We start from the raw sequence: 12,094 nt of genomic DNA on the forward strand, positions 1-12,094 counted from the left end.
GGTGCCATACCTGCTGTCCCGGTCTGCATACATCTCCATGTGTCGAGGGTTAATGGTGGGGTCGATCACCACCCAGGATCCTCCTCTCAGCTCTGCCTGGGGTGGGATGTAAACAATCACTGGTTGCCTGTATTCCCGCAGGCCGTCCACGATGTAGGCACCAAACTTCAGTATCTGGTCATACATGTCTAGGACAAAGAAGGCAGCATGTTACCTTCCCGGCTGCTGCATTCCCAAGTCCCCTGCCTTCCCACTCCATACAAGCACTTCCAGGACCTCCCAGGAAGTGCCTGGTTTAGGCAGGACAATTTAATAACAATGCTTCTGCACCCAGGGTCAGTAGCTCCAGCCCCTGGCTCCTGTTTGGTCCAACCCAAGGGTATCCAGATCAGCTCACAGGTGCTCGCCCTGCACCAACCGCCTCCAGCTGGCTGACTTGGGCAGTGGGTGTTGCAGGGATTTCAGCAATTCTGAAATCCAGGCCAGACATTCAGTACACAAATGTGAATTCAGATTGTAGAGCTCCATTCTGAAAAGCCTGGCCACATACTTTCATTTCCATACTATCCTAAAGTGCTTGCACATGTGTGTGGTACCCTGAAGGACAGGAAATCTTTTGCACATCACTATAAGGAGGGTAGGGTTCGTTTTTTTTGCCCCCTCCCCATTGAAGACTGTTTCCTCCTTTTCTTTAAACAGACACTAGCAGAAGGGATTTTGCTCAGACTTCCAAGAATAATTTCACCAGGCAAAGGCTGTGCACAGATAAAAGGTCAACTCCAAAAATGTTTGAGTTTTTGTTTTTTAACTTTTTAGGAACCAAGTGACAAATATGAGATGGCAGGAGTTTAGCACAGAAACAGTCAGGCTGCACTGGGTACAAATCTCATTATACACATGATTATATAAAGAATCATCAAATCAAACAGCTTGGCGATACAAAATACCTACTGGGAACATCTATTCCATCTCTCTGTCAGCATAGGATTATTTGCTGCACTATATTTTTCAGGGTTTCATAAAGCTTTGGTTTAGAGAACAACTAGGCTTTCACCACTTCTGGAGGGAGACTGCTCCAACAGTCGAGCTGATACGGTTCCTCAGTATTCAGCTGATCAGCTCCACACAGCTGCTCCGTGCCTCAGGACTTGGAGCCGCTGCACAGTTGTAGACTTTTAACTACCAGCATTGGCCTTTTAGACTATTTCTCCTAACACAGCCCCTTCAAGCTCCTTGGTCATTTTTGTTGCTCCTCTTTCGACTTTCTCTTTTCTCAAATTTTCCAGCGCTGGACCAAAAATCGCTAATATCCCAGGCACGTAGCAAAGAGAGAGTCTACCTCCCTGCTCCATGACACACTGCCTTTGCGCATGCCTGCTAGAAATCATGCCAGCCTCTAGCACAACTCGGATCCAATTACTTCCACTCATCTCTCTTGGCTGCTTATTTGGTCCCCACACCATGGCATCTAACAGCCCCAGTAGCTTTTACCTTAACCCTCTGCCAGAGAGGTACAGGGGTACGCCATTTGATAGACGGAAAACAGAGGCACAGAGAGATGCAGCGTCTTGTCTCGGGTCACATAGGAAACACGCAGCAAAGTAAAGAATTGAACCCATGCCTCTCTCAAATGCTCTTCTCAGGCTCTTACCCTCAGCTCTGGCCATCAGGTTCCCCTTTTCCCTCTGTGCACAAGAAAATCTCATACACAGTTCATTCTCTGAATATCCAGGAAAAAAAATGGTTTAAAAGCCTTTAAAAAGTCCCAGACACTGTAGGAAGCCAGCATTATCTATTTTTTTAATCCCAGACCTGTGAGAATATATACGAACTACTAATAGAGAGGGAAGGAAACAAAACCCCAACCTTCTCGTTTGTCCTGAGCCAAAAAAAAAAAAAAAAAAAAAAGGACCAGAAAAGGAGTGACAAATTTATTACTAATTACATAATTATTTTATTATGTAGTGTGAGTAATAAACCACTTGAAGTACTTTCAGCTAATTCTAGTGTTAAGAAAATAATTGCTTGATTCAAATTATTTTAACAGAATTAATTCTTTACTAGACATTTTTTACTAGTGCTACATAATAAAATCATGGTGTAATTAGGGGGACATTTTTCACTCCTGCCAGGAGTATATATTTTACTTAGAAAAAAGGTGGTGGGGGGAATGCCACTCATTTGGACTGGGGAGATGGAGGAGAGGCTAATGGAACAAGTGCGCTGTAGTGCATTGACTAGTGTCTCTGTTAACAGTGTTTCTTAGGACTCATCTAAAAAAGTGCTGGTTCCAGCCTTCCAGCTCTACCGCAGAAACGCTGCGATGCACTGTATAGCCCAAATGAATTCAATGGAAGTTATGTTATGGCAGGTTTCATCGAAGCAAGGGAAACTGCCTTAATTGACAATGGCACTTAAAAAAAAGATTACAAGACTATTTGGGATCTTTAACACTAACACTTGGCACTTCCACAAGTCCTCAGGATCTCAAAGCTCTTTGCAAACACAGTTAGGTAAGCTTGGCAATACCTTGGCAAAATGGCTATCGTTACACTATCTAGTTTCCTGATGGTATAAGAGAGCTGGCAGAATTGTTAAAAGCCATGTGAAATGCTGTGAAGAGGACCCGGGAGTCCTGACTCCTAGTACGCCAAGGTAATGACTAGAAAACAGGCCCTCCCTGAATTGAGTTAATACTGTCCTCAACTGTGAAACATTTGTCATGCTGTGATGATTACTTCTGTTGTAGAGTTCGCACCTATTCCTATTTCTAGAATGGGAAATACTACACAGATTTAACTGCTGCTGGTGGTGAATGGCACCTGTGTTCAGTGGTGCCTACTGTTCTCTTGTGTGTGCAGTCCTAGTGCCTTTGTGGACAGGGGCTTCTGCAACAAACTTAACGGGCACATCTGCACATGCTATTAATACAACTGAATAAACTCTGGCACAGTTTGCGCTGGAGTTTATTGCTCCCCGGTGCTGGGTTTACACATGTGCCCGAGTCCACAGTATGTTGAGCCAGGTCAAAACAGCCTCAACTGACAGGGGGCGCTGGGCCAGGGCTGCTCCAAATTTGGCTCTATGTGCTGCAGAGGGCCTGGCTGTGGCAAGAGGGTGCTCCAGTGCAGGGCTAGCCAGCAGCCCCTGCAATGAAGCACTCTTGTGCCCCAGCAAGCGCCCGGCAGTGTCTACATGTGCAGTGCTGCACATTAAATAACGCTGCTGCAGGATAGTACTTGTGTGTCCAAGTACTCACCTACAGAGGCGTTTATTAGCTTACTGCAGCCTAACAGGACCTCATGTGTAGATGCTGAGACTTTACTGCAGAGCTAATTAGACAACTCCTCAGTAAATGTCTCATGTAGACGTGCCCAGTATGTTCTATAAAACTACTGGAGACTTGTCATCTTCAAGGAACTAACTGCTTGCATACCCATGCTTTTCAAACCACTGCGACTTCTGCTGGCCACACATGTAAGCCCACTGAACTTGCAGGTGAGGTTTGCTTTTCTAAAACCACCTTTTGGGTATTTGTAAATACATTTTAACAAAAGAGCCCAGCCAATCAGAAGAAAAATTTAAACCAGATGGCAACTTGCAGGTCAAACTTCTATCCAATCTTCATTCAAACCTGGGATTTGCAAGGCATCTATCTGAAATGCAGAAATGCTTAATGGCCCTTTGGAAGAGCAGCGCTGTTTGTCATTCAGTGCAGCAGTCAGTGCATGTAACCCACACTCATTCTATGTCCGGGCGTTTCGCTGCAGCCTGTATCGGCATCTACTGACTGCAGGCGCGAAATCTGCTGGAAGCTGTTATTATGCTGTATGTGTAAATATTGGCAGCCGGATGCATCAGGCATGCTAGGAAGGCTGCGGACAGCTTTTTAATGTTTCCATAGCGCTGGGCACTCTGCCCTGCACCTCCAAAGCTGGAACAGATCTCGTCAGCTTGGCGGGCTTATCAGATAGGACCTCGAGGTAAAAAGCCAGGCGCGTATCGGCCACATACACCTAATGTACCTCATAAACCCATTACACACAGGCAGTGCTGTAATTCAACATCCAGGTAATGAGAGATTCAAAACAGCCTTTTCATTCTGGTTAAAGTTTTCAATACAATTTTTTTTTTTTATTGTTATTTATAACCTGTCCCAGGAAAAAATAATAAGTATAACATGAAAAACCAACTGAGAGTGACCCTGGAGCACCAGCAGTGATGCAGTTTAATATCACTGGGATTTGCATCCTATCAAACTATTCATGCTGAGTCTGAGACCCTGGTGCTAATTTCTAGTAAATTTCACGCTTGATGTCTCGCTGTCGTGGGTCATTGCCGGTTCGCCTAAATAAACTGCTTCCAAATGGCTCCTCCATCTAAATATTCGAGCCCGTTTTTATAATTTAATTTTGCATTATGCTGAATAGCCTTCCGGCCACATCCAGCTCATTGGGGGAAGCCACCAATGCCGTTGTGATATGCTTTTATTTTATTTATTTTATTTATTTATGTTACTGTGTGAATTAGACCTCCTAGGCTGACTAGTAAAGAGGGTCCCCGTCCCCCCCCCCTTCCACTAATGTCAATTTTCAGCATAGCAAGAGCTGTCTCTAATCTTTTCCTACTCATTACACACAATTTTGGAGTCATTTTACCCACAGTGCAGTCGGCTCCTGGCAGTGTGTTTGTGTGCACTGAGGGGTGGCATAATTGTTTATTTTCCCTCCCGGCATAATCCCCAGCCAGCATTGAAACCCAAACTGCAAACAACTCCCCAAGGATGGTGGAGACCGACTGCAGAGACCAACACTTTCTGACCCAGGTCTGCACACACGTGAAAAACATCCTGACCCACATGTAATTCAAAATGGCGCTGTCCTTCCTCCCTCCCTTCCTGCACTGTTCTCTTTTCTTCCTCCAAGCTTGTATTAACAAGTGATGCGCAAATGGAAATCCCGATACTTCTGCTACATGGCTCTGCCCTGTGGTTCTGGTCCCAAAGCAAAACATTGCTCAGAGCGCAGCTGAGGGTCACTCTAAGAGTGAAGGAAGCTCGCACAATTGCACTAATCATCTAACAAGTCTTTTTAATTCTAGAGCTTCTTCCATCAGAGGATCTCAGTGCCCTTTGCAAGCGTTAACGAATGAAAATCTCTCAGCACGTTCTTGAACTGGGGGGTAAGGCAGATGAGGGGCAGAGAACTGAAGGTCTCTCTCAGTCCCTGGCTGAGCTAGGATGAGCGCTCAGGTCTTTAGAGTGCCGACAGGTTGTATTTTGTCCTTGAACAAACACCTCCATTCAGCCTCAACCATGTGATTGGAGTATCCTGCAACCAAGACTGATCCTTTCTCTCATGCTAAAAAAACAGTTGGTGCAACAGAGCACTTCTCCCAAACGTCAGTTGTCCTAGGGCAGGGGTGGGCAAAATGCGGCCCATGGGCCAGATGCGGCCCGCCAGCCCATTCTATCCGGCCCGCGGGGCCCCTAAAAAATGTAGAAAATTAATATTTATCTGCCCCTGGCTGCCTGTCATGCGGCCCTCAATGGCTTGCCAGAACTCAGTAAGCGGCCCTCCACCCAAAATAATTGCCCACCCCTGCCCCTGTCCTAGGGTAAGAAGTTCTTACTGTGATAACTACAGCTATAACCTTTTCTTTTGGGTGCCTGTTAAGTGCCACATACAAGTAAAGCGCCTTAAATCTTTTTACCTAGTTAAAAAGTTATCATATCAATCTCCCGTTCATGTCACTCCACAAAATTCAAAATCGCAATATCTGGTCCCAAAGCCTAGCTGTGGGTTTATGAACTGAGCAGCTTTTCAACAGCTCAATTCATCTGAGCCACTGCTGTTGCCAAGAGTCAATTTAGAGAAAACACCTGATATGACAATAATGCACGCAGAAATTATCAATGAGACAAAGCAGCTATGTGATGAATACACCTATCCATTTCCATATGCAATACAGCTGGCCAGCTCAGCCCCCAATCTAAGCTGTGAGGAAGAGGGATGTACGGTTCCCTAAGCGGTCGGGGTTTCCCAAGATTAGGGTTTAATTGTCCCAGGTTGGCAGCTGTAAATTTTGTTAGCAGCTAAACCACTGTTAAAATCCAATTACCTGTTTTCACTGGAGCTGATCGGGGCAGTCCCTATAACTGTTAGGAGGGGAAGGCATAAAATAATGCCATGTTGTTTATGCTGAACAGAACTTATCTTACAAGTTGCACATTGCACGTTCTGTGTTATTCCTGCTGCCGCCCATCTGCCTATGAAAGGCTAGACGGGGCTTCATTTGTTCCTATCAGCCCCACACCATCACGGCAGGAGTTACTGCCGAGTGAAATGTTCTCTTCCTCCTGCAGGCTTAAGGCGGAGCTGTGCAGAGCATTCCTGCTAGGGAGGTTCATGGATTTAACTGGATTTGTTTCAACTATCAGACAAATGTTTCAGCACAGGGAAGTAGAGGCAGAGCTCTGTTACTGGGGACACAATCAGCTTGGAAGGCATGTACTACAAACAACGATTCCTCTGGGTATGTGACTACAATTTAACACTATTAAAAAGATCAGAATTCTTAAAACCCAGTCTGGCCTGTCACTATTTATGACTTCTTTCAGGCTCGGAATCTCTCATCTCGGACAATGGAAATCAAGCAAGGCTCTCAAGATTTCAGTGCTGTGATATAGCTTGCAAATATGCAATGGGAATTAGTTTTTGCTGTGGAATCATGGAATTCAAAAGAATGACAGTGGGAACTTTTCTATGGGTTTTAGGTGTTTGATCATATAAAAGCTGATTCAACCTGTTAAGCAGAACTGTCACCTTACTTTGGGCTTTGCCAGGACTGGGTATCCAGGCTGGGATCAGCTGTACCAGTTTACAGTCATGACTTACCCTGGTTGCAGCACATCTACACTAAAGTCTCTACAAACACAGCTGCACTGATTTAAAAAAAAAAAATGCAAAGTAGACAAAGGGGTAAGAGAGCGTTGCACCCAAAGCAATGCAGTCCTAGGATTTACTTGTAAAGAACAGAGGAAGGCAATGACACCTCATAAGGGAAGGATGCTCAGAAGATTTGCCAGCTCAGAGGAGAGACCTGCAGCCTACAGTTTTAGAATGGGCTTCAGATGGCTTTGCCCATCATTTAGAAGGCCAGCTACCAGGAAAAGAACATGCTGGGAAACCACACAGATGCAGCCAAAGCAACAGCAGCTTCATTTAAGGTTAGCAGAAAAGGGACTGAATTTCTCTATTCTTTTCAAATCATGGGGTGTGGGGTCTATTAAGACTTTCCCAGGCAAACCATGCATTTCATGCACTTGGGGTCAATGCTCCCTGGCGTCATGGGCTTACTTTATCTAATGCAGATCTCGGATTCCTTTCTGATAGTAGCCTGGCAGACGACCCGCCCAGATCCTGACCCAATTGTACCACACTTCCCCCCCCTTTGGCATAGCAGATGGAACATCTGCAGCGTCCCACACCCTGGCTGAAATCTGGCACATTTTCCAAGGTTTGAATCTGTGAAAGTGGAGCCCACTCCAAATTAGACCAGTATCCCAAGATGGCCAGATGGTAAAGCAGGTCCTGATCACTCAGCTATATTTAGGGTGTCAATAGGTCTGAACTCTGAAGACTGGTAGGCCTAAAAGGTTACAGACCTGCTGTGAAGGTGGGTAAGGAAGGTCAGCTGCCTTCAAGGTTCAGGCCACTAGCTCTTTCCCATTAGGGAAGAAACTGGATGCAGACTGCAGCAGAGGAGGATGAATTGGGCACGCCCTACTACACAAGTCTAAGCGTATCTGCTCAAGTGTGCTCTGCTAGGAGGTGGCAGGTGGGCCCTAGCAACATGGGACTGGCAAAGGAACAACTGCTCTCCACTGTAACACAGGTCTATTGTGAGTGGGGGGAAGGATCTGTTATGCTGAAGGGAAGTCTTACATCACAATCTAAACGCATCAGGCCACCTGTGGTCCCATGTCCCCACGAAGTGGTTTGATACCAAACATAACGACTGCTTGATAATCACCTTTCATGCCACCGGAGAAGCCTCGCCAGTTGGCAAAGACCATCAGAGGAAGTCCCTCCCTGTTAAAGTCCTTGATAGCTTGGGCTGTCTTAAAGGCAGAGTCTGGGAACCACACTTGACCAGCCTGCTGGATTATCTGTTGAGAAGGAAAAAAAATGGTAAGCGCTAAATGTCCGGTTATCAAGAGAGTTACTGAGACAGGAACACAAAGCTCTACAACGAGAGCTGCAATCTGAAATCTTGAGGCTGAAAAAACATGTGAGGCCCAGTATTAGGGGTCACTGATGTGCGAGATGGACAACAGACAGGACAGCCAGGACCCTGCCCCCAAGAGCTGACAAGGTTGGTCCTTGACCCTGCAGTTAAACCCATGCAAGCAGACCTCTGCCCTTCGTGGAGCCCCTCTAGAGGACTTTGGTGAAGCTTTGTGAGAACATATCAGTCTCCAACTGCCTGCAGGCACAAGAGAAGAAGGAATGAGAAGCAGGAGGCTGTGGCCCCAGCAGCAGGAGAAGAAAATGAGATTTTGCTCCTTCATCCTGTGCTTTCGCTATAACACCTTCCCTGCCTCTCAGAGCAGGGCTTGTAAGGAAGTCTCAGAGATGATCCATATCTAAGACTTTCTCTCTGCAGGCACACAGTAACCAGCAGCACAGTCCATTGATCAGCTGCACTGTGGTAGCACATGGCCAGAGTCTGACTACCTGTGGGTCCCACACACGGGCTAATTTCTCTATAAAAACAAGCAAGCTTTGCAAGGGGGTGTCTGCAGAAAATAGTTTTAACCCACAGCCCGATGCACATTCAATGGCCAAACCTACCTTGGCCTCTGAGTCCAGGTTTGCAGGGTCAGCAGGGATACTTAGCTCCACAGTTCTGGTTTCTACGGCAACTACTCCTACAGGTATTCCTCCCAGCCTGGGAACAGACAAGGCAAATTAAAACCCACATATTTTGCCGTTATACAACGAGCTAGGTTTTTTTTCCCCCAAGCCTACATCAAAACATTTGAAAATACCAAGAGATAAATAATGCAAACCAATGCAGGGAGAGGCTCCCTGGCCATTCTGGAGAGGTCAGGCATGCAGCTGGATAATTTCAGTGGGACTTACAGCTCTCCGAATCAGTCCCTGTTTGCAAAACTCACACCTCACAGTGACACAGAACCAAAGCAGCCTTTTGTCCTAGACAGAAATAGAGCCACACAGCCGTCACCTATTAGAGCAGCTCTTCCAACATGGTCTTGTGACTACACTGATTTTCATGAGAAGTCTTCATCATGAAACCCAACCCTTCCTAGCCCCCGTTACCCTTGCACTGAAATTCCCCCCCCCCCCCCGTGTTCATTGATCGAACCTTCCCCCTGCCCCACAAGCTATTGTTTTCCAGAAGAGAGCGTGAACCAGTGACCATAATCCCTCTGCACCTCTTAAAGGGATCTTCCACAAGTGGGAAATGGTGATGGGTGGAAGGGAGGTTAGTTGCGAGTCTATTACTCCTCCCAGCTGGCAGGCGGAGGTTATGGGGAATGGTAGTTGGGCACAGGAGGAGGCAGGGTAGCCTGCATGTCAGGAGAAATTCAGCCTCACTCTCTACTCAGCGTAATAACTTTCTAAAACACAAGGCACCACTTGTGGCGACAGCTGCGCACAATGGCTTCCTGATGTCGCATGAAAGGGAATCCCAGCAGAGTCTGCCCCTCTACTCAACCGTCTCAAGTTGGATGACAAGCACCCCAGGTAGCAAAAGTGACAAGGCCAACGTGCACTAGGGGGATTGAAAATATTCCTACTCACAATGATTAAGAGTCTGCCTGGAAACCCATAATTGCCAAAGCCGTCTTAAATCGGTAACTTATAACTTCTATATTAGGGCCCATGTGACCTAATAAAGAACATCTTTATCCAAGTATTACAGTTATTTATTGAACTTGAAAACAGCTCAAAACAACTTCTGTTTTCCATTATACTTCAAATAAATTTTATCAGGCTAGCACATGAAGATGCTACATCTTGTTTTATAGTGTGTCCCTGGACAAGTTGCCATGGAATAATAAAAGACAATTTACAGCCAACAGCACACGTATTCCAAACATACATACAAAAGATGAGTTTTGGCAGCACTTACAGTAACAATCCCAGAAGAATACATTCATATTTATTTTTTCAAAATGCCACTGCTTTTGAAAGAAGTTGGTTCCATTTGTATTGTATATGCAAGCGTGAGAGAGGGAGAAAGTCTAAAGCAGCTTAGAATTTGTCAGATGAAAAGAAACTGGAAAAGTCGAGCTGAGCATAGTCCTGAATGAAGCCCTTCTGGTTTTCCAAAAGAACTGACTGTTTGGGATGTTCCCTGAACGTGACATTGTTAAATGATAATATTTTGAACCTGCATAGAAATACTACGTGCCTCATAAACACTGGATTGAACTCGCGAAGTACGAATTATACGCGGTTTAGAGATGGAAAAACCCTAGTGGCTCATCTAGCTAGTAGCTCGTGCCCCACTCCATAAGCAAGCTCACACATGTGGGACCTTCTACTCCTATTTTCTCCCCCTACTTGGATGAAGCAGTTATACCCCAGGCACCTCTCAACAGGGGATCTGAGAGGCTTCCAAGACCTTATGAAGAGAGTGGCAGCTGCTCTCCCAATCCCTGTGGAGCAACCAACTCATAAACTGATGGACATTGTCCATTCAGTCAGAATGAGGGAAGAGCCTTTGCTTGTAAACAAGGCAATACCAGACCCAGGCATACTAACCTGGTGGATTGGCCACAACAGCCTCTGCCTTGGATAAGATGGACAAGAAATACCAAGTTCTACCCAAGAGAACAGTGCTGCAGGATCACCATCTTCTCCTGGAGATGTCTGTGTGCTGGGTGATGCCATGGCTGGAGGTCTTGGCACTGTGGCAGGTATTAATGTTGAGAATGATTTTTCAGTTAGCAGGAGCAACGTCAGGGTTGCTGTGCTCTCCCGTTGCCTCCTTTACTGTGCCAAGCTTCGGGCTTGCACCCTCCTGTTCTCGCCCGCCACAACTTTGATGGTATATGAGTTCTTTATAGGGAGGCTACCTTTCTTTTGCTTGGCTACAATTCTCCTGCTTCTAGTGTTCTGTGTACCCAAGCCTTGTGGGCTATGCGTGTACAACACTGTCTTGGCCTACACCCCTCTGGCGCTCGGGCCCTTCTCTGCCATGCTGCCCCCTCACAGGGCCCTTCTCTGCCATGCTGCCCCTCACAGGGCCCTTCTCTGCCATGCTGCCCCTCACAGGGCCCTTCTCTGCCATGCTGCCCCTCACAGGGCCCTTCTCTGCCATGCTGCCCCTCACAGGGCCCTTCTCTGCCATGCTGCCCCTCACAGGGCCCTTCTCTGCCATGCTGCCCCTCACAGGGCCCTTCTCTGCCATGCTGCCCCTCACAGGGCCCTTCTCTGCCATGCTGCCCCCTCACAGGGCCCTTCTCTGCCATGCTGCCCCTCACAGGGCCCTTCTCTGCCATGCTGCCCCTCACAGGGCCCTTCTCTGCCATGCTGCCCCTCACAGGGGCTGGGGTCCTCACTCTACCTTGAATACCCTATGAGGCCTGCTCCATCCCCTTATAGCCTCACCCAAAGCAGGGGTGTAACGATAGCAAACATAACCCGTAACAAACACCAGCCTCTTGGCTGCAACGTAAACGTAAGCCACTAGCTCTAACTAGGCTCAGGCCTACCGGGTTTTCTCTCCTACCGCGGTGACCAATGCTGCTCTGGCATTCAGGCTCTCTCTCTTGTGGCAGGGAGCTCCTTCCTCCTTAGCTGCTGGTCGGGGAAGTGCCTCTGGCCTCCTGCCTGTGCTTCCTGTAGGGGCCAGGCCCTGCCCCTTTCCTCAGCTGGCCAGGCAGGTGTAAGCCATTAGCGCCCTTTGGTTGCCTCAGCAACCGGCACCTGAAGGGTTATCCCCGCACTTCTCGCAGCAGGCGCCCTAGTCCCTGCTACAGTGATGTTCCTGGGCCAAAGACTGATGCAGACAAACACCAAGACTGGCCGGATTATGCCTCTGACCAAAGCCTCAGCTT

The 12,094-nt window shown here is 47.1% G+C and overlaps 1 protein-coding gene across 7 annotated transcripts in view; it reads right to left on the reverse strand.

Moving 5' to 3' along the window:
* The window catches only part of ACACA (acetyl-CoA carboxylase alpha), a 182,349-nt gene that overhangs the window by 29,372 nt on the left and 140,883 nt on the right, over positions 1-12,094 (reverse strand). For all 7 annotated transcript variants that reach the window (XM_059717405.1, XM_006276473.4, XM_019493301.2 and 4 more), the window contains 3 exons: positions 8,856-8,952; positions 8,035-8,170; positions 11-188 (listed from right to left, as the gene is read on the reverse strand). In XM_059717405.1, coding sequence (XP_059573388.1) covers positions 11-188; positions 8,035-8,170; positions 8,856-8,952 — 411 coding nt within the window. The remainder of the gene's footprint in view (positions 1-10; positions 189-8,034; positions 8,171-8,855; positions 8,953-12,094) is intronic.

This window comes from Alligator mississippiensis, chromosome 14 (genome assembly GCF_030867095.1).
Source record: "Alligator mississippiensis isolate rAllMis1 chromosome 14, rAllMis1, whole genome shotgun sequence".
Lineage (NCBI taxonomy): Eukaryota > Metazoa > Chordata > Crocodylia > Alligatoridae > Alligator > Alligator mississippiensis.